The following is a 24,051-nucleotide window of genomic DNA, read 5'->3' as shown; positions in this document are numbered from 1 at the left end:
ATTTGTACTTCATATTCTCTGTTGCCTGTATTTTGTAAGTTTAAGTCTATATATTGCAACTAGACACTTCTAGTTACTTCTTCCTTTCTTTTAGCAAAACTGCTGTTACTGCAGGAAAAAAAGATTGGAGTTAAATAGGTTGTATGCTTCAGCAGAATATAATTTTATTGAACTACATTTAATAGCAGACATAACTGATCACAAACAATTCTTATGACCAAAAAATTGCATTGTTTTATCATTTTTGTGGTGCAGTGATTAGAATGCAATACTGCAGGGTCAAGGTTGACTCAGCTTTCCATCCTTCCCAAATCAGATAAAATGAGGACCCAGATTGTTAGGAACCATATGCTGACTCTGTAAACCGCTTGGAGAGGGCTGTAAAGCACTGTGAAGCAGTATATAAATCTAAGTGCTATTGCTGTTTCCTTGGAAGAAGAAATTATATGAAGTTGCTTAGTATAATAGATAAACAAATTTGTTCAGGTTCATCTTCTTAAAAAAATAAAAATAAATGTTGGATGTGTTATCTTATGTTTTATCAGCTTAATTGTACATTTTTGTACATTCAAAAATGTACATTTTTGATAATAGGACATTGTAAACCCCCTTGGTCATCTGCAGATGCAATAAGAGCAAAGAAAAGTGCACTTCAGTGGTCTTACTGCCACAAGCTAAGTCCTAATAAAGACTCTTACTTAGGCTTGGTTGGCTTCATCCCTCCTCTTCTTCCAACAATTCTATAGTGTTTCTTGTGTTGTTTCATTTTCTGGAGCTCTGCCATAAACTGGGGTCCTATGGGATCCCTGATCACAAAGAGTCCATATAGGTGTGATCCTATCCCAAGGCCCTTGTGTCATTCCAGACTGCAAGTAAGACTGCAGCCAAATCATGCACCAGAGTCTCAGGAATAACCCCAAGTTTCCTTTGAAACCAATGTTCTTTTATTAGTGGTCATAATATTACTGGATGAGTGCTAAGGAGTGGATTTATTCCACTCATTCTATAGATCCAACCATATTTGTCTAAGGTCTCATTTCTTACAATTTAACAATATAAGCTATAAAAACTATATTACGGCTTCTTGATTAAATGGGATGCACTGCTTAAATTTGTACTTGATAGAAACTCAGATGTATTGTTTTTGCTGACTAGTATTTTGATTGCCAGTCTGTGAGCATAACATTCTTTTATTTCTTTCCAGTCTACTGTAATCAGATATAACATATCACCAGAACATGATTATTTGAGAACAGATGGGAGTTGTAATTTCTATTATTAACTCTGTTGATCTTTGGGCCTATCTTTATTCTGTTTCATTTTTCAGTGAATATTTGCTGAATTTTATAAAGGATCCTTGTTCTGTAGTTTAAAAACTCATTGTCTCAGGACAAGTGCACCAAATTATACAGATCAGATTAGATTGTATGATTGAAAAAGTTTGGATCTATATTGTATAGCGGTTTCCTGTTTTTCAGATGATATTGACTGTGTTCCTGAGCAATAATGAACAAATTTTGACTGAAGTGCCAATTACTCCTGAAACAACCTGTCGAGATGTAGTGGAATTTTGCAAAGAACCTGGTGAAGGTAGCTGCCATCTTTCTGAAGTGTGGCGTGGAAATGGTAAACAATACTTTGGTATTCCATATTTGTCTATGCTGCATTATGTCAAGCATTATCATTTATCAACAACAGTTTAAAAGAAACATTTCTTTGTGACTGCATATTATCCACACTTTAGGCTGAAATTATATATTTTTTCCAGACAAGTGGGGGGAATTCTTGGTCATATGAAAAATCAGCAGATCAATAAAATATGAAAGTGTTTCATTTCCAGTTATTTCTTTATAATAATGAATTAAAGCATAAATCAGTCAAAAATATATTCATATATGTATTAAATTTACTAAATAGAATTCACATATTTCAATCCATTTTGAAAAGGAGAGCTTCAAAATGTTTATTGCATAGTTAGCAGTATAAAAAGTCTGAAAAATAAATTAATTTACAGTAAATAACACAGAGCTTAAGAACAGTAAATACTGCAATGCTTAAGAAAAACAGATATCTTTTTAAAAGCCCCCTAAAGGAAACATTAGGTGGGTGCAATTATCTTCACTCAGAATAGCATTCCTTGGGTAGGGACAGTTTTGAAATATTTGTCATAGTGATGCCTGCCTGATCTGAGAAGCAAGTATGATTAGAAAAGATTAAACCATATATCCATGTGGGTTTTGTAGAATTTTAACAAATCTGGATCCAATTTGGAGGAACTTAGCTTCAGACTGAACTTTCAATTTAGCTCCAAAATTGGCAAATCATATAGTTAATAAACAGGATCTGACTATTTAGTTTGAGAAAAACTAAAACAACTATATTATGTATCTGTGAAGTTTCTAAAGCTCCTTAAATTTAGCACATTACATTAGCCTAGTTTTACTTAGCCTAGCTAAGTAGGATGCAGCAGCCAGGTAAAGGCATTTCTGCCACCTCTGTGTCCACAGAGATTGAGCTTTTTTTTATAATTCCAGAGTTTTACAGTTGTCAGGGGAGCAAGATGTGGCAAACAGAGGTAGAGGTATTTGATATATAGATAAATAAATAGATAATACAGCAGTGCAGAGTTATAATTTCCCTCAGTTGTTTCATATAAATCTTAGATTCCATAAAAGACAAATGGAACTCCATAGTATTCTGCTAGTTACTTCTTTCTCTTTAAATTTTCACGGCAAGAAGCATGCTACTCAATCTAGCAGAGTACCATTACTGTACCTGTGTAGAAAGCATGCTTGTAACGTGAACCTGAATAGAGTTAAATGTGCATATTTAGCCTTAAACCTATACCAACATTGAGGTGCTAATCCCTCATCATTATTTTCTAACATCCTGAGTTGTGAAAGAGTAAAATATTTATGGCATTCAGAAGGTCACTGAGTGATTGTGGGCCAGTTATTCCCTTTTACTCCAAACTATCACACAGGATGCTTATAATGGGCAAAAACTGGATGAGAAAGTGCTGTATACACTACCATGAGATCCTGAATGAAAAGGTGGGATATAAATCTAATATATAAGTAATATTTTAAAAATATAAACATGGTAACAACTCACATGAAGCTATAGTCTTGTGCAAACTACAATCCAGTTCAGCACTACTGTCATTATTTTTAGAGATTATATCATTTCACTTTGTGAACTTTTTCAAAAAAAAGTTACTCTGTAATTGGGAGAATTAGATTATCCATTGGAACCCTAGAATATTATAATTTTGATGGAGGGGAATGACAGGAAAATCATTCTTATTTTATATATCTCTCTCTTATTTTATGTACTTATTTTATATACTTGTTTACCATTATTTTAAGTAAATTGCCAGTGAATTGCTCTAATGAATGATTTCTGATTCTGTATTCAGAACGACACATACCCTTTGATCATATGATGTATGACCATCTACAAAAATGGGGACCTCGTAGAGAAGAAGTGAAATTTTTTCTCCGACATGAAGAATCCCCAACAGAAAGCAGTGAACCAGGTATTCTTTTATTCTATAATGTTTGTTACTGTATCATGGATATCTTTTTTTATGCCCCGACTTTTATCAGTTTCAATTAAACCTGCTAGCATAGTGATAAAGTAGTGTTGGTTTTAACTACTGTAACTCTAGGTAAAGGTGATCTGCAAGTATTTCTATAGATATTGATTTTTAAAGGTATGCTTCCTGTCCTTTTGTATGAGGAATGGGCAAACATTCCTATATATAGTGATGTGAGATACTGATGACAAATTACAATAAATGTTTGTTTTTACTTATTGCAGCTGAAGGTGGTGAAACCAGTTTCTGAACCTAAGGAGAAATTTATTTGTTAATTATATGTATTATATCTTTTCAGTTGTCTGACTTAAACAGAAATTAAATTATTTTCAACCTAAGATTACTTAAATTCATAGATTATATTTTCACACTGTATGATGAATGACTTAGTTTATGAAACATTATGAAACAAATTTCTAATATTAGTGTTATTTCTCTATTCATTCAATTTATATATTACTAGGACCCACATTAAACTTATAATAATATTCAATGGCAAAGATAAGAAAATTCAAAAGACTACAATATGTTTTCCTAGAACTGTAAAGTTTATTTTAATTCTTATAAGTGAATTCCTAGTTTTTAACTGTGGAATGTGTGTAAATGAAAACAATCCATCTTGTATTAACTACTGTGAAACAATATCAGGATTTACTAGTGCTTGAAAATAATGGTTAAAATATTTAGGTTTGCTTTGACATTTTCCTTTTCAAACAAATCTTTTAGGTTTGTAAAAATATCTCACTCTTTTTGGGACTGAACATTGTACATTTATGCATTCTGTATTTAGAATCTTATTTTTCCACCTGATACCTTTTCCCTATGGTATAATTATAGGTCTAAAACGCCACATATAATCCTGATTTAAATTTGTTTAGTCTACAGTCCTAAGGATGCTATCTAAAAGCTTTTTCATTTTGTTTTCAATTGCTGGCTTGTAAATTTTCAGTACTGTTAGTACTTTTAGGCCCTAGACAAGCTAATTTCTGTCTCAGTAACATGTTTTACTTAAAAGCATCTAGGACTTTCTATTTTTTTCTTAATTAGAAAAAGGAATTGAGAAGCAGAGCTTATTAAATATACAGATAAAAGCCTTTATTTTGCTTTAGGGGATAAGGGCAAATTTAGACATCAAAGGTAAGTAGGAATGAGTGGGTTCTTCTGGAAATTATACATAACACATACTACCTTTAAAAATCCAATACTAAGATTGAAGACTTCAGAATAATTGAAGAAATAAGTTTTAACACTTTTAAGTATGCTTTTATAAGAAAATAAATGATAATAAGACAGTACTTGAAAGGAAAAAGAACAAAAAGAATAATAAGATAAAATACACTGCTCAAAAAAATAAAGGGAACACTTAAACAACACAATGTAACTCCAAGTCAATCACACTTCTGTGAAATCAAACTGTCCACTTAGGTAGCAACACTGATTGACAATCAATTTCACATGCTGTTGTGCAAATGGAATAGACAACAAGTGGAAAGGATAGGCAGTTAGCAAGACATCCCCAATAAAGGAGTGGTTCTGCAGGTGGTGACCACAGACCACTTCTCAGTTCCTATGCTTTCTGGCTGGTGGCTTGGTCACTTTTGAATGCTGGAGGTGCTTTCACTCTAGTGGTAGCATGAGATGGAGTCTACAACCCACACAAGTGGCTCAGGTAGTGCAGCTCATCCAGGATGGTACATCAATGCGAGCTGTGGCAAGAAGGTTTGCTGTGTCTGTCAGTGTAGTGTCCAGAGCATGGAGGCACTACCAGGAGACAGGCCAGTACATCAGGAGACGTGGAGGAGGCCATAGGAGGGCAACAACCCAGCATCAGGACTGCTACCTCCACCTTTGTACAAGGAGGGACAGGAGGAGCACTGCCAGAGCCCTATAAACTGACCTCCAGTGGGCCACAAATGTGCATGTGGCTGCTCAAACAGTCAGAAACAGACTCCATGAGGGTGGTATGAGGCCCCGACGTCCACAGATGGGGGTTGTGCTTACAGCCCAACACTATGCAGGACGTTTGGCATTTGCCAGAGAACACCAATATTGGCAAATTCGCCACTGGTGCCCTGTGCTCTTCACAGATGAAAGCAGGCTCACACTGAGCACATGTGACAGACATGTCAGGGTCTGGAGACGCTCTGGAGAACGTTCTGTTGCCTGCAACATCCTCCAGCATGACCGGTTTGGCAGTGGGTCAGTAATGGTGTGGGGTAGCATTTCTTTAGGGGGCCGCACAGCCCTCCATGTTCTCGCCAGAGGTAGCCTGACTGCCATTAGGTACCGAGATGAGATCCTCAGACCCCTTGTGAGACCATATGCTGGTGCGGTTGGCCCTGGGTTCCTCCTAATGCATGACATCGCTAGACCTCATGTGGCTGGAGTGTGTCAGCAGTTCCTGCAAGACGAAGGCATTGATGCTATGGACTGGCCCGCCCGTTCACCAGACCTGAATCCAATTGAGCACATCTGGGACATCATGTCTCGCTCCATCCACCAATGCCACATTGCACCACAGACTGTCCAGGAGTTGGGGGATGCTTTAGTCCAGGTGTGGGAGGAGATCCCTCAGGAGACCATCTGCCACCTCATCAGGAGCATGCCCAGGCATTGTAGGGAGGTCATACAGGCACGTGGAGGCCACACACACTACTGAGCCTCATTTTGATTTGTTTTAAGGACATTACAGCAAAGTTGGATCAGCCTGTAGTGTTTTTTTTTCCACTTTAATTTTGAGTGTAACTCCAAATCCAGACCTCCATGGGTCGCTAAATTTGATTTCCATTGATAATTTTTGTGTGATTTTGTTGTCAGCACATTCAACTATGTAATGAACAAAGTATTTAATAAGAATATTTCATTCATTCAGATCTAGGATGTCTTATTTTTGTGTTCCCTTTATTTTTTTGAGCAGTGTAGTTATGAAACTAGGGTCCATTTCAAAATATTTAACTTACTTGAACATTAAAACTGTTAAGTCAACTGTTCAAACTGTTCAGCAAACATGAAATCCTCTAGGGCTGCACCTTTTGACACATAGCAGTAGTATGTTTCTCTATTCCATCAGTCTGAGGATTTAAATCAAGAATTAAAAAATCAGTAGTTCTAATAAGCAAACTAACAAATTAGTAAGTGCTTTTTGAGCTTTTGATTTGATATATCTCTTAATTTGAAAGAGATATGTATACTCTGTATAAAGGTAGAGCTTGTATATCAATTTAGAATGGAAATTCTTTTCTGCAACCCCACTTATTTGGACATCATACCAGAAATAAAGAAAAATAAGAACCAGTCTTGCATCTGTTACTACTAGAATTAAAAGCCACCTATAATTTCCCCCCTGAACCTTATTATTAATTTATTGTCATTGTTCTGCTCTCTAAATTTTGAGGGGTCCTTGATGTCCTCTGAGCCTGATTATGTTCTTGCAGATGTTTCATTACCCAAACTAGATATTATTGGAGTTAGTTATCTAGTCAGGACACAGATGATGTTACCTAGTTTGGATAATACAACATCTGCAAGGAAACAAAGAAGCTCAGAGGACCCCTCATTTCAACCCTAAACTACAAATAGTTTTCTTTAGCAGGCTTTTAAATTTTAATGCATGAGTATTTACTTACCTGTGGTAAGATGAGCAGTCAATAAGTTTAATAAATAGATAAATAAAACTTGTTTCCTTGAAATTTATGCTGTATTTCATCTTCTTTGCAATTATAGATGAGTTAAGAATAAAAGCTTTAAAAATAATTGCATATGATTGTTAATTGTTAAATAATTGTTAACATATTTCTTATTTCTATTCGTTCTTCTTTTCAACACTATCATTAAGTCAGCCACTCCCAGTATTATTACAGAACAAGAGCTGCAGCTTCTATCAGATTTGTGATTCATGTCCAAGAGAGGCCTACCCCCTGGCTCTTGTCATATCTCCCCATGCCATCATGGTTGCAATACCCTCCCCTACCATCTTCCCTCTTTTCCTGTTCTGCTTCCCTTTCTGATCGCAGCTCCCATCCGTAAGGCAGTGGAAGCCATCCACATCCAACCTAAATGATCAAAATAGACAGATTCTGCTCAGGTTCTGGCACTCACTGACCAGACACTCCATCTAGCCATCTTAACCTATGTCTTCCTTCCTTCCTTCCTTCCTTCCTTCCTTCCTTCCTACCTACCTACCTACCTACCTACCTACCTACCTACCTACCTACAACTCTTGTATCCTAAATCAAACTTTCCTGTGTTATTATTCCTTTACACTCTGTTCCTCAGTCTTACCCAAGCAACAGAGAAGCCACCCCCAAAAAGGACTGGAAGGCAGAATCCCCAGCCCTTTCCCATCTCCCATATGAAGGTAGCAAGACAAATAGGCATACAGGTGGTCTTCAACCAGCCCCAATTCCAGCTACCAAATCTTAATAAAGTCCATAAAAATTTTCTTAATTTGTGTGCCAGCAACTTCAGTCCCAGGTATTCCTGGACAGGCAAGGGAATCCACTGCTGCTTTACATGTGGCCTCTTGAGCAGTAGTTGCAAGACACATGGCTGCCCTCCCACAGTTCCACTGCCTTGCTCCTGCTGCCATAAACCACTTGGCCATGTGAATCATCTACTCCAGTGGCCACCAACCTTTTGGGTACCAGGGACCAGTTCCACGAAGAGAGGTTTTTCCATGGGCCAGAGGGGACATAGTTTTGCATGTGCCTGCATCCCACGGATGGGGCTTTGCTTGTTTGTGCGGCCCAGTTTCTGGCACTCCACGGACTGGTGCCGGTCCACAGACCAGGGGTTGGGGACCCCCGCTCTACTCCACTGGGTCTCTACCAAGCGGAACCCCTAGCCACGATCACATCCATTTCCTGTGCCAGTTGAGCCTGTGTTTATATTCTCCTGGGACAGAAGGCCCAAGATAGAGGACAGCTAAGGTGCTAGTTTATTTCTGGTCATTCTGCTGTACTGCTGCATCCTCTGGTGTCTGTTCCATAGTTAGAGCAGAGGCAACTGATCCACAGCCCTACTGAGTCCCACTTCAGGCTCACCAAGGAGCCTCCATAATGGAGGGGTCATCCACCCCCTGACCCAATCTCACTTGGTTGCCACCCAGGAAAATATGAACAGGGCTCCACTGGCTTCCCAACCCCTTGGTCCATTGCCACCATGCCAGCTCCCTTTTTGTAATTTAAAAAATTATCAGAATTTGCATTTGAACAAAATTAAAGTACGGTTGTTTAGATCAGCGGCTTGTTTTTATAATCTTAGGCATACTGTTACTCTTCATGGAAAAATAGCAATCACAGCAAGCAAGTTGATACATGGAAAAGATTGGGCAGTGATACTCCACAGTGGCTGGTAGAAACTCAGGCTTAATAGAGTTTTGACATTCTCTTCTGTGAATAAAATGGTATGGTGGTGGTTGGTATTGTTTACAAATAGGTAAGCAGATAGTCCTCCACTTACGACTGCAATTGAGTGCAAAATTTCTGTTGCTAAGCAAGACAGTTGTTAAATGAATTTTTCCCTATTTTAATATCTTTTTGCCACAGTTGTTAAGTGAATCACTGTAATTGTTAAGTTAATAACACAATTGTTAAGTGAATCTGGCTTCCCCATTGATCTTCCTTGTGAAAAGATCACAAAAGATAACCATATGACCCATGACACTGCAATCGTTATAAATATATGCCAGTTGCCAAGCATAGCAAATTTTAATCATATGACCATGGGGATGCTGCAACAGTTATAAGTGTGAAAAACATTCAAAAGTCACTTATCCCAGTGCGATTGTAACTTCAAACGATCACTAAATGAATGGTTGTAAAGTCAAGGACTACCTGTAATTGAAATTAGCAGCAGTAGTGGTGATAGTTTTTGTGGAAAGGGTATAGTGAACAAACATTTTACCTTTTTACCACCCTAATATAACTGTGGAAAACAATATAGTAATTAAAACTGAGATAATGTCAATTCCAGTGGTATTTTAGTTGTTATTGAATGGAGGTTCTACTGACATGTAGAAAAACAAACCTCCGTACAACTAAAAAATGGAAAACATTTTATTCTCCTCTTCATCTAAAATTTTGTTGGCCAAATCAACACACAAGCTTGGGCATTATATTGTCTAAATAACTATTAAACAGGAAACCTAAATGTTATAATTGTGTTTTTCCTAGGACGTCAGACTCAAAATCATAGAAATGGAATCTCTATACCTGTGGAGAAACGTACAGAAAATGGGGTATGTGGCAAATTGCATATTAACAGTATATATATTTTCAAATTGATTTGTATTTTTAAACCTGCAATTTTGGCATCCTCAAGTGGGTTTTCATAGTTAAGACAGAAATAAATAAAGTAACATAAAATAACAACCAACATTTTGTAAATAGTGCAATATCTTGTGTGATTTTGGTAATTTTACTTCTGCAATCTTTTACAGTCTAATATGAGAATACCAGAATCTTGCATGTCTTCATAAGAATTTTTTTAAAACAACATTAGGATTAATTAATCTATCTATGGAAGTTATGCCTACTTTCGCTTTCTCAGACAGTATATTTTAAAATTTCTAAAATACATTTTAAAGTAAAATATTTTACATAGCTTTCCCTAAGGCAAACAATTTTACATTTTACAAATTCGGCAAGGATTTCTTTTATAAAATTTATGACAGTTGACTACATACCTTTTTTCCCCTCCTGAATTTAACGTTTAAAAAAAACAGTTTTATATGGAATATTTATAAGAATTTAACCCACTGGTATTTCTATTATACACAAAAAGTTTTCAATATGTGTTATATATCCCAAAACTGTGTTACTTTGCAACAATTTACTGAAGTGTTTTTTTTGCGATGGTAGGTTTTTTTGAGAGATTCCTGGCGGGGGGCGTCGGGGTCAGGAGCGCCACTGCCCGGTGTGCGCAAAGCCCCCCCCGTGGGGCTAACGCCTGGTTAGTAGTAATGTAGACTATTAGAACAAATTTTAAATAGTATTTTTTAAATATTCAGTGACAGTGTTTACAATTACACAAAGTTTCAGTGCAGCTGTTGTGATTGTGTGGCATCTTCATGTATTGAATACTATCTTGGAATAAATACCACATTTCTGCCGTTATTGTTAGTACCTAGAATGAAATATTTGCAGTATTCTTATATATTATATAAAAGAGCTTTATATAATCATATTAGCACCCCATTTCCCACAACAGACAGTTTTTAAGCAAATGCATGAACTCAGTAATTTCCTGACCATTGAATAAATAGCTTTAGATTTATTTATTTTAACTTTAGGGAAATCTATAGCAATATGGGATTTAGGAAAAGGTTTGCCATTGCCTCCTTCCTGGGGCTAAGAGAAAGTGATTGGCTAAAGATCACCCAGTTGGCTTTATGTCTTAAAGTGAGTGTAGAACTTATGATCTTTCAGTTTCTAGCTCAGTGGTTTAACCACTGCACCAAATTCTTTTTATCAGCTATCCTGGTTCTGAATTCTAGTGTCGTTATATATGTAGACTCCAAATGATCTATCATAGTCATGTCTTTTCAGAAAATAGCATAAAATATTCATATGCTTCTGGATGTTACATTTGTTTGGTTTGTTTCTATTCTTATTCTTTAGAAAGCAGAATTTTTAGAAAATTTAAGATAGCTGTTTTATTTCAGTGATAAATGTTTACTTCAGCTATCCAACGCCAGTGGACTCTGGACAACATAGAAACATTTTAAAAACATTAAAAACCTTTAAAAACTTAAAACCACACAGGCGTACAAATCATAAAAGTTTCTATTCTGCTTTGTTTTTGTTTTGAAATTTAAATCCACAGTCAAGTGTAAAAATGGAAATAGCTTAAACTTCTCCATTGAATACAAAAAGGACAATGCATTGAGTAATTAGACTTGACAGCTGATGTGATCTTGTCGTGATTAGGCTTTTCACTGCTAGCAAAATCCGCTAGAATTTTTTTCATTCATTGATTTTTGAAGAATGCCCAGGGGCAGTTTTCCATATTGAAGAAGGATTTAAATAAGAGGAGAAGAAGGCTTTTGTTTTTGATCGAAGAAGGTACAAAGCCACCTGAGATTTATTAGATTCATACAAACCGAGGATGAAAGCTTATTTCTTATGAGATGGGAGTTATTGACCAACTTAGCTTGTGAATAGCATATTTGTAGTTCATTGGTTTTACTATTAATATTAATATCAATATTAATATTAATATCAAACAACCTAAGCTCCAGAGCTCACATAGGTAACAGCATTGCCAAAAAGGCATTAAGAGTTGTAAATCTAATTTTATGAACCTTCTCCTCCGGAAATATTGAATTGCTAACTAGGGCATATAAAACCTTTGCTAGACCAATACTTGAATACAGCTCCTCTGTCTGGAATCCACACTGTATATCAGACATTAACACAATCAAGCAAGTCCAGAAGTATTTCACGAGAAGAGTACTACACTCCTCTGCTCGCAACAAAATACCCTATATCACCAGGTTTGAAATTTTGGGCTTGGACAACCTTGAACTACGCCACCTATGGTTGGACTTAAGCGTAGTACACAAAATTATCTGCTACGATGTCCTACCAGTCAATGACTACTTCAGTTTCAACCACAACAATACAGGAGCACACAACAGATACAAACTCAATGTAAACCGCTCCAAACTTGATTGCAGAAAGTACAAATTCAGCAACACAGTGGTCAATGCTTGGAATGCACAACCTGACTCTGTTGTTACATCCTCTAACCCCCACTCCTTTAACCTTAAACTATCCACTATTGATCTCAACCCATTCCTAAGAGGTCTGTTAGGGATGTGCATAAGTGCACAATCGTGCCTACTGCCCCTGTTCTATTGTCCCCATTTATTTGTACCTATTTCCTGTATTCTTACGCATGTTTATACTTATACCTATTATCTTGTAAGTGATTGACAAATCAAATAAATAAATAAAAATAAAATACACATCTGATTTTTGTTTCAGTAAATCATACTTAGCTATGAAAATAAATGGTGAAATAGAAGAAATGGTACTACAAGAATTATCTATTTACATTTGGCAATTGTACAAATTTTTATGGAACACTGTCAACAATTTAATTTGAAAAAGAAACATTGTAATGAAAATGTGTGAGGCAAGTAAATGCTGTATGATGCCTGTAGCATTAAATTTAATCATGTGCTGTTTTGAATGTCTGTTTTTGAGGTTGTGTCACCTTCATAAACATTGCATTAACCACAATGTTGGAAAAACAAAAATAAAGTAAAGCCTATGGTATTTCAGAATTTTTTAATGAGCCTTAATCATAGCAGGTTAGAGCATATCACACTAGGCTGGCTTTGTTTCCTCTTTAAACAGAGAAATCCAGTTTCACAAGTCACAATTAAAGGAACAGTATTTATTTATAGTGCTTAATGAGACCTTTCTATTATTCATAATTGCTCTTGAGTGATGAATTATAGTAAACACAACATTCATATTTTGGCTTGCAGTTCTTTCCAGTTTTCAGTAAAAGGAGGATGGAAATCATTTCATCACTGAGCAGTCTTCAGTTTGTAGTATCTTTTGTACATTTCACAGTGAACCAATGTACAGTCAATAGATTTTCTTTTTTTCTATTTGCTTTAAAATTAGATTACATTTATTACAATTTTGGAACTGATTATCAGTTATTAAAGGGAAAAAGCACTACATATTTGAAATATTTGTCACAAAACCAATTCATGCTCCTCTTTAAATGGATCATTAAGAAGTACAGTCTGATAAGCAGACAAAACAACAAGAAAAATATTCAAGATTAACTTGTTTTGATTCTCTTTGGGTTTTGGGATTTCAAAGTTCTACTAAAATACCCTATCCAGTTGAATTTCTGTAGCTCTTGTGGTGTTTTGTCCTGGCCTATCTGGTAGAGCTGAAAGTATTATTCTGTGTTCAACCCTTGTTTCCAAGTCCAAGCACTTTCCAATGCTGTCTGAGGGTAGACTAAATCTGATAAGGGAGGTGGTGTAGAGGAGTACAAAGTTCTTCTTTAAGAAAGAATGTGAAGGTGGTTATGTAAATACCAAGTCAACCCTGAGAAAGAGATTGGGCTGCGGGGGGGAAAACCCTCAAGATTACCCCGCCCTGATTTTCTTGGTTACAAAAGTGGGCAGAGAAATTTGTGTCAGGTATTGAATATTATTATAAGCTGTGACATAGAGTTCTAATAGTTCTTGTGATCTGTTTCCTGTTCTACCCCACCTTGAAGGGCTGACAGTAGCAGACTGAATGAGGACATATAACTGAATGCACAAAAGACAATGCTTAACGTACAAAAAGATAATGTATTTTTTTCTAGCTGGACAGTTCTGACCTGCTTACTTTGAACGGCAGGTTGGGTTTATTCCTAGATTTAAATCCTTGATTCTTTGTATCCAGATTTCAGTATAGCTGGCAGTATATTTGCACAGTTAAAGATTTTAATCTATTCTCTTTTAGGGAAATTTCATCAGGTCTCGATTGCACAGCCAAAATACTGATTAGGGTCAGTTGTAAAAAGCATATGACTTCCTTGTTACAACTACTTCATTGTCTGCTTTTCTGTTTATGGGCACAGTTCAGCACTGGCTATGATAAATAATAACTTTATTTTATTTATTTATTTATTTGATTTGATTTGTCAATCACTTACAGGATAATAGATATAAGTATAAACATGAGTAAGAATACAGGAAATAGGTATATAATAACTTATATGAACTTACACCAGATTATTTGAAATACTATCTTTTCTCGTGTGAACCTTATGGAAGACACCTTTCTTTCTGCCTTCCTATAATCTGAGGAATACTTAGAAGGCTATTCCCAGAACATGGGGATTCCTGACAAAAGAAATCTGGTATCCTGCTGCTGGCAGCATTTTTGTTGTTGTTGTTGTTCAAATTGGGTTGGGTATGTTAAGTGATGCTGCTGAAATTGTATTTACTGTAATCTATACCTAGTGTTATTTATTAATGTTTAATTGATTTGTCTTTTAATTGCAATGTTGCCATTGCCCGCAATTTAAAGCAGCATTTTAGTAGAATGGTATATTAATTTTTATAATAAACAATGGCATAAGGAGAACTTTGGTGACATTTTTAATGTAATATTAATAGTATAATTAATCACATTTTAAATTATATTGCTAGGTGAAGTGTCCAGTGGATATAAATATAAGGCCTTGAAAAAATATGAGTTTTTAAAAAAACTTTAATGAAGTTTAGTTTAATGACTTAATTTTTAAAGCAACTGCATCTTTTTAAGCTTTCGTGGCGGCCTAAAATATCAGAGAAATGTTGTGCTCCTATGAGTGCAAAACATTTATTCTAAATCATTTTTAACTATACAAAGCCTCAATAAATATGATCATTAGATAGTCCTGTCTTCACTGTTTTGATTTTTGTATTCAAATAGTTTCCCTTTTTGTCTAGATTCAGTCAATCTATATTCACATGAACCTAATTATTGCCACTGTAAAATTTACATTTTCCTTCCCAAATGGATTCCAAATGCAATTAATTTAAAAAATGCAAGACAGAAATGTAGATGAAACCTGGGAATAATAGTATATTAGTTTCAATTGGATATCATGTAACAATAGCAAGGGTTATGCATCACACAAAACAGTTACAAAGTTTGAAACTATAGTAGCAACATAACATGTGAATTTAACCTATTAATTCGGTTTTCTAGTTCCCAGATTTGAGCATCAGTGATTATTTCAGTATTATTTATTTATTTTATCCCTCAGTAGCAACAGGGTCATACTGTTACAGATAACAGGTTATGGTTAGAGTAAGGCTGGTGGACTTCATCCCCTCTGTCCTTTTCTACTTTAGGAATTCCAGTATGGCATATCCTACTGGTCCCCTATGATCTTATCTTCCCAGCACCTTCTTTTCTTCTTCTTAGCCATTATTGGCTCTGATAAGCATATCCCAATTCTACCCCCATTTTTTCACTGTCTTCCTTCCCCCCTATCTCTATCCCTCTCTCATTCGTCCATCTTCTTTCCCACCGTCCCAACAACAACACACTACCCCTGCATGGATCAAGATTTCTTTTCATCGTATGAATAAATAAAAAACATGTCTGTTGTATTCTGGACATGGACTGAAACATCAAAATCATTTTGGCTTCAGTATTGACAAACAAAATCAACTGTTCCATAGATGGATTATTTTTCGTATCTATATAACAGATTTTAAACAGATATGAAAACACTATCTTCAAGATTCCAGTCTGCAATTTATTTGTGTTTCTTCATATACCGCTGCAGTGGCAAAATATATGAAAATTACAGGTTGATAAGCATAATCACATGCCAGGGAACTATATATTTATCACATTTCCGCTTCATTGTTTTTTAAGGCTGGTGCTTCTAGTACTGGTGTGCATAGAAGCTTATCTTTGGGAGTTGAAATGTACATCATCTGATAGAGATACTTTTAAATAAATGAAGAAAATAAATCATGCAAGGACTTCTATTGAATAAAAGATTATTTTAATCATGATGTATAATGTTCTTTCCAATTCTTTGTCACTGGATATGGTAGAACTGAAAATAAAGTCAGACTTCACTGGCTATGTTTCCAGTAGGTGATACTTGCTTTGCTCTAAAAGATTTCTCAGATGTAATAAGTTGAAGTATAAATATTATGTTTTTATACAAGTTTTTCATTTATAGATTATTGTGGTCAGAATTCTATTTGCATCAGTTCTATTTTAAGAGAAAGATTTCTCAGCTAATAGAAAGAAGCCAATAGTTAGAAAACGAAGCTCAGAATGATTTTTTGGAATGTATGTGGGAGTGGTTATCTATGTACCTGTGCCTTTTATGAACACTGGAAATGCATTATTATTATATTGTCAGTGAGTGCCATGAGGTTTTTGTGTCTTACATGTGATAGGCTCAGGTTTGTTTTGAAAAATAAATGATGTCATTCGGAGAACAACTATATAAGTAGTATGAGTACAGTATTTAGTTGTACAATATTTTGGGCTCTCAGACTTTAACAGGATTAGAAATGTTTACTGTTGTTTTCTTTGAGCTTTGTTTTCTAATAGAAAACTTCATTTGGATGAGAAAAATTTCAGATATTTTTCATCCATTTTATCTGAACTGTAACTGAATTTAAAAGAATTAGAATTAAAAGCTTGAATCCTTTTCAGGAAAACTGTATTACTTGAGAACAAATTTTATGAAGTTATTTAATTTTCAAAGACTTGGCTGCCTTACTTTGATGAGCCAAACATACTGGTTCTGATCTTCAGAATTTACAGCTCTGAAGCTGAGTGTCTTTCCTGTTCTTCTACAACCATCTTTTTCTCATGTGGAGAAAGAGGAAACAGCCAAGCATAATGCTACAGGTTTAAACCTTTGTTATTATTCCTGTTTTGTTCATATACTACTGCAGAATAGTCATTAATGGTAAAGATTTGTCTTAATCGGTAGAAAGTATATTTGTGTCTAGAAGGTAATCGTCATAATTTGCTGTTATGGATAGAAGGTAAAATGCTATATTTTGGAGATCCTTTAGTTATTTAGTCCTTCAGTATTATGAAATGTATGCACTTAACTGCAATATTTTGGGGGTAATGCTAAATTAAATTTTCTTTAATGCCTTTCTGATTTTTATATGAGAAGTTGGAGCCATATCCTAGTCACAAGTTAAACTTTTTCTTAAGACATCTGTGTGTGTGTGGGGGGTATTAACCTCTTTTTCCTAGCTAGTGTTTTTATTTTCCTCACCCTTCTTGTGTTTTTTGATTTAGTATAAATCAGACTCATGGATTTTAACATGCTGTATCAAATGTAATATTTAAGCCATTAGGATTATGATGCATTCTTCTGTTGACTTTGTTTCCATAATTGAACATTGTATTATTATGCACAATTATTTGATGGTAAAACAGTTCCAAAGATACTGTTCGATTGTAAAAAATAAAATAAGATAATGAAAAATATGTGCATTTATTAATCATGATACCATACTAATTATCAAATAATTTTGTTTGATAGGCAGACCAGGCTATCTTGAAATTCACAGTCTAAAAATGGTAGAAATTCAAAATATGTATTATGCTTTATGAAAGGAGAAAATATATTGTATATGAAATTGTAAAAATAGATATCTTTATTTAGTAAAAGTGTAATTTATTTCTTTTAAAAAGTATGTTTTCCAGTAATCAAAAGATGAAGCAATGTGTTTTTGTTTAGAATAATATTATCATTCTTGTTATTTTTCTGATTAATAATAGTGCAGTGTTATAAGGTACCGGACAGCCCATGAACCATTGCGTCATCCTTTCAGAAATATTTCATTACATTAACATGAAACAGAATGACCAAGCATGTGGGCAAAATAGCAGTGGGAGTGGGGGTAACTTCCCACTTCCTGCTGGCTTCCCTATTGACTTTGCTTGTGGGAAGCTTGTGGGAAGCTTGCAGGGAGCACTGGAAATCACAGTTGAATGACTGTAGCTACCCATGGTGATGCTGCAGCGGCTACAACTTTGCAAATACAAATGATGTGAAGATCCTTGAAATTTTAATGTGTATGGGTCTCAGATTTTGCATACATTTTAAGTAATCAGATTTGAGGTACCTCATTTCAAAAATGTTTGTGCTATGATGCACAGTTAGGCTAACTGAAAATTACAAACACACAAGAGAGCTTTAGTAGATTTTCGATAAACCAATTATTTCTGTACAGCATCTATGTATAATATATACACATGTGAAAAATTTAGATACTTATTAGTGAGTTTTTTATTTTGGGGTTTGTTTTCTTTAGGATTGTTCTAGGATTTTGTTAGTTATGTTACTGGTTTTTTTGTGTTTTTTATAACTCATTGTCTACTTTTTGCTAAACATTTTTTTAAAAATTAAGAAACTTTGATGTGTCAGGAATGTAAAAGATATATTTGGTTTCAGGAAGCTAAATTTTCAAACATATTTCATATATAATGTATACAGTATGTGTCATTTTGGAGCGCTGTTTTGTCTTGAGATTGAGTAATAAATTATTGTTTGCTTTTAATTTTTTCCACTTGTGAAACTGAAATTGTTTTATTCTATCTCCATTCAATGCTCTTCCTTTTTTACAATTGATCTTTTTCCTTTATAGGTTGGAAATCCACGTGTTGAACTCACGCTGTCAGAACTTCAGGATATGGCTGCCAGGCAGCAACAGCAAATTGAAAATCAGCAGCAAATGTTGGTTGCCAAGGTAAAACTTCCATCAGACTTTGAAAATATACTGTCCAGAAGATTTTTTAAATCTGACTATACAGAAAATGATGTAATAAAGAGTTGCTGCAATTGAGAATTGTTTTTCCTCCTTAAAATGCTGCTACAGCTGTACATATGCAACTGACCTTACATTATACTCTTGAAATAAAAGTGGATAGGATTCTTAGTGGTGATACTGCACGAATGCAGCAAAATTAATTGGTGATACTGCACGAATGCAGAAAAAATGGCTCAGATGTTTTATAAGGCAGCAGTTGAAACAACACCACATTTTATAGCTAGGTTTTTTGTTTTGTTTTATTTTGTTTCATCAATAGTTCTTTGGAGGTAGTATGGATTAAACTTCTCAGACTATAGATTTCATCTCTGAGAATAACACCTCTGGTTCTTTCTCTTTTTTCCTTTTGGCTCACCCAGTTTATTTGAGCTCAACCAAAAATTTAGTGTGGATGCTTTTAAATTAAGCATGGAATGCTCTGTGAATGTTAAGAATAGAGATAATTTGAGTTTCCAAAGGTTTTTTGTATGTGTGAATGTGTGTGTATGTGATACGTCATTATAGTTGTGCTTTTAAAGTTGTAGCAACATTTCGGCAGAATCTCATCTGCCATCATCAGTCTTCTGTATTGAGTTCGTCTGTGAGTCAGACTTTTACAGTTGTTTCAGTTTTAAATTTGGAGCTAGCCTACTGCTGTGCCAGAATGGTTTTTTCTTCATCCTGATTGGTTGGGAGTCTTGGTCTGTGTTTATTGGTCTTGGAGTTTGCTGTGTTCTGCTTGATTGGTGTTTCTAATATCTTCTGTCTGTTTTGTGGCTTTTTTTGTGTCTTGATTGGCTGGCAACATTGTGTTCCTGTATTGGAGGCTTTTAGTGCAGCTTGACTCCGAGTAAATGGACGGCTATCATTTGTTAGGAAGCTAGGTTTCATCTGGGTGAATATATATATATATATATATATATATATATATATATATATATATATATATACACACACACACACACACATACATACATACATACATACATACATACATACATACATACATACATATAGGTCTAGGTGTGTTCGGGTCTTTTCCCATGTAAGATTAAGAGTATCTTGCATTGGCACGAAGCCGAAAGCACCAACCTGAGGATGACGAGTGGGACCTCGCCGAAACGTTGCCAAGATACTCTTAATCTTACACAGGAAAAGACCCATATATATATATATATATATATATATATATATATATATATATATATATATATATATATATATATATATATATATGTGTTTTCTGAGGTTCTCGTATATGTGGATCTTTGGTTATCGGTTCCGCTAAGATTCAAAGTATCAGGCAACGCCGCAACGTTTCTTGCACTGGCACTAAGCAGAAAGCACCAGCCTGAAGATGGCGAGTGGGACCTCGCCAAACGTTGCTAGATACTTTGAATCTTACGTGTGTGTGTGTGTGTGTGTGTATATATATATATATATATATATATATATATATATATATATATATATATATATATATATATATATATACACATACATACATACATACATACATACATACATACATACATAGGTCTAGGTGTGTTTGGGTCCTTTCCCGTGTAAGATTAAGAGTATCTTGGCGATGTTTCGGTGAGGGTCCACTCACCATTCTCAGGCTGGTGCTTTCGGCTTCGTGCCAGTGCAAGCAGTGTGTGATTGGAGCTGTCTGCACTGCTTGCACTGGCACGGCCGAAAGCACCAGCCTGAGAATGGCGAGTGGAACCTCGCCAAACATCGCCAAGATACTCTTAATCTTACACGAGAAAAGACCCGAACACACCTAGACCTACATACTTGTACCCGTGAAAATCTATGAATAGATAGATAGATAGATAGATAGATATAGATATAGATATAGATATAGATATAGATATAGATATATAGATATATAGATATATAGATATATAGATATATAGATATATAGATATAGATATATAGTATTCAGCTTTGTTCGTTTTTCCACGTCATTGTAGTTGTGCTTTTAAAGTTGTAGCAATGTTTGGCAGAATCATCTGCCATCATCAGGCTTCTGATGATGAACACTATACAGAATCCTGATGATGGCAGATGAGATTCTGCCGAAACGTTGCTACAACTTTAAAAGCACAACTACAATGACGTGGGAAAATACCCGAACAAAGCTGAATACCATAGATATATAGATATATATAGATATATATTCCAAAGTATTTTAGCATCTGAAGTATTTTAGCATGTGTTACTAAAATACGTGCCATATTAGAGGGAAGAAATGAATTTTAGTTTTTGTTTTGTGTAATAACAAAGTGCTATGAGAAAAAAGGAAGCATTTCCTGCATTTGTTCAGTTCATAGGCTGTGATTCTAAAGAAGTGATATATATCTTGCTTTGGATCTCTTTATATGTTTGTAATCCTATGATAGTCACTGTTTCCTTTGGGAAGTTGTGCAATGGAGTGTTGGGACCAATTTTTCAGTGGAAGGAAGCATGTTTGAGTAGCAGGAAGTTCGCTTTACAGGAAACTTGCAACTATGCTGGAATGAATCGTTCACTTAAATTCTTAAAAGTGTATATGAGGTTTGATCTTCTTACAGGTTTGACAGGGAGTTAATATTTGTTTTTAGACTCAAAAGGAAAAAGATCGCCAGGCAAGAAAGCTGTTAACTAATTTAAAGATTAGCTGTCTCAGCATGCTTTTAATACTAACAGACTGACTGGTAATATTTTTCTAAAAATAAAACAGAATGATTACATGTTGTACTTGTTTTGATAGGAACAACGTTTGCGTTACCTCAAGCAACAAGAACGCCGTCAACAACAGTCTGTGTCTGAGAGTGAAAAGCTTCAGAAACTTAAAGAACGAGTAGAGACCCAAGAGACTAAGCTGAAAAAAATCCGTGCCATGAGGGGACAGGTGGACTACAGCAAAATTATGAATGGCAATTTGTGTATGAGTGATTTTTTTCCCATTTCTGTAATACTTGTTACTGGACTTTTTTGACCCCTTATTTGATTTAGAGATAGTCATGCAGTGAGATGTGTGTCAAACTGCTGTGGTAATTCAGATATGGAAAAGCAATCATCTGAACCATTTTGAACATGGAGTTAATTGGAAGCCATTTCTGCTATTACACTTTTATTTTTCACCCTCTCCACTTTTCATAACAAAGACAACTGCTGAATATAGCCAAGTTTACATTATTTTTCAGCATGTTGTAAGCACACATCTGATTAAGAATGAGATATAAGTGTTCATGTATAGTTAAAACTATTAAACTTGGTATGAATTATCTGAACAATGCAAGACATCCATATATTTCAATAAGCCAGGATTAAAAAATGTGACTTATTATGTGAGCCTAATGGTCTATTGGCGATATGGTCTATCTATTATGTGAACCATTATGTGGTCTAGTGTACATATAGTTCACCATCCTGCAGATCCAACATGTTCCCATCCCTTTTATCTTCCAGAGAGCATCCAAGACCTGGCTCTTCCCCCAGGCACTGAGATAGGGTGAGGTCATAGTGGGAGGGGGCATAGTTTGATTTTAATGTGGGTATCTGTGATGACCTGTAGTCTCTCAAAATAACCCAAAACATACATTAAAGTCCGGTAATGCCTTCAACTTAACTTCACTGTTGTATTAGGCACAGTTTAAAGTCATAAAAGTAAATAATGAGGCAAAAGGAAACCAAAACAAACCGCATTGACGAGAGTTCCGAAGCAAGCCAAGATAATTAATCATACAGTCCAGGAAGATAACAGGGAGAGTCCATGGGAAGAACGTCAACAAAGATAAACCTCTTTCAAAGAAAACACTAAACTTTGCTCCAGCAATTCTGACTAAGCAGTTACAAACTTATATACATAGCTCCCAGCTGCAAGCCACGAGGAGGATCATGGTAATCTCCTCCTGAGTAGACCTCGCTTTTCCCTGATCCTCTCTTCTCTGCATGCCCTAGGATGGATAGGGGATGGGCTTGGATCCTCTTCTGATTGCTCAGCCGGCCTCTGCCCTTCCCCAGCCTCCTCCACCACCTCTGGAGCCACACTCCCACTCCCTGTTGTCTGTTCTTCCTCTTCCTCAATCTCCACCAGGGGCATGACAGTATCTATACAAAAGTTTTACATAAATAAGTAAATATAATTCTGAGACATATATTTACATGCTATGCTTATTCAAAAAGGAAAGCACATGATTAATCATTATATTCAAATCAGAAGAGTTATTCAGTATTAATATTCTCAATTTTTACTGTTTTTGGAGAATCTCTTAATATTCTTTCTTTCAAACATACAGTATTTATAAATTCATACACTGATTTTCTTAAGTCCTTAAGTACAAATGCAGGCTTCTTTGTTTATGGAGTATGACACCTTTATATCTTTTAATTACATCCATTCAACTCTTATTTAAACTTCAATATATACCTTAAGGTTATGACCTTCAATATAATACATAATACATAACTTCCAATCGAAATCTGCTTGGTACATTCTTATAATACACACTATATTCTTTTTTAAAAAAAGATTGTAAATATATGTAATTATAAACCCTCATTCCATTCCAGTTCAGTTCTATCATTAATAATCATTAAAGTCTTAAACATCTTTTACACTTCTTTTCAATTAAATACCATACTTCCTTAAAAACACATATAATCTCCATAATTAATTTTCCCTTATTTCTCCTCACATGTTTTATAAATCATTAAATATACCTTTTGTTACATTTATTTATTGACAAGCATTCCACTGAACTACGATAGCTATTTTATCAGACATTTTAATCATACATTGTTTCATATTTTCTAAAATTATTTCTGTTTCTAATATAACCATACTATCTTACATACCTTTGCAGAATCCCTTTTTCCATTAAATTTTCACCCATTATCTCTAAATAGACCCTGTTTCTCTGTATTTTGCTTCTGTCCTTTATAACTTCTTTTCCTTTCTTTCTTCCCTCTCATCTTCTCCCTCCCCTTTTTACCCCCTTGTCTCTCTACTTCTAATTCTCTCTTCTGCATTTCCTTCTTCTGTTGCTTTCTGATTTTATACTTATTTTTCACTCTAATTTTTTTTGGAGTTGTTTTTCCCAATCTTAAACTTTCCATTCTCTTTCCCCCTTTCCTTCCCCCCCCC

The 24,051-nt window shown here is 35.1% G+C and overlaps 1 protein-coding gene and 1 long non-coding RNA gene across 12 annotated transcripts in view; both read left to right on the top strand.

The window, feature by feature from the left end:
• LOC113413660 (uncharacterized) overlaps positions 1 to 24,051 on the top strand; it is a 301,334-nt gene that overhangs the window by 39,416 nt on the left and 237,867 nt on the right. The window lies entirely within an intron of this gene.
• PPP1R13B (protein phosphatase 1 regulatory subunit 13B) overlaps positions 1 to 24,051 on the top strand; it is a 56,928-nt gene that overhangs the window by 13,038 nt on the left and 19,839 nt on the right. For 10 of the 11 annotated variants that reach the window (XM_026670101.2, XM_026670099.2, XM_026670100.2 and 7 more), the window contains 5 exons: positions 1,479 to 1,626; positions 3,419 to 3,538; positions 9,772 to 9,836; positions 18,753 to 18,854; positions 21,673 to 21,847. In XM_026670101.2, the coding sequence (XP_026525886.1) occupies positions 1,479 to 1,626; positions 3,419 to 3,538; positions 9,772 to 9,836; positions 18,753 to 18,854; positions 21,673 to 21,847 (610 nt within the window). Of the gene's footprint in view, positions 1 to 1,478; positions 1,627 to 3,418; positions 3,539 to 9,771; positions 9,837 to 16,825; positions 16,993 to 18,752; positions 18,855 to 21,672; positions 21,848 to 24,051 lie in introns of those variants that run through there. The other variant, XM_087952229.1, reaches the window with a different exon arrangement.

Source organism: Notechis scutatus, chromosome 1 (assembly GCF_049901735.1).
Source record: "Notechis scutatus isolate UNSWTSFEM ecotype Mainland chromosome 1, rNotScu1.2, whole genome shotgun sequence".
NCBI classification, from domain to species: Eukaryota; Metazoa; Chordata; class Lepidosauria; order Squamata; family Elapidae; genus Notechis; species Notechis scutatus.
The sequence above is the reverse complement of the archived record's forward strand: the minus strand, read 5'-3'. Positions and strand labels throughout refer to the sequence as shown.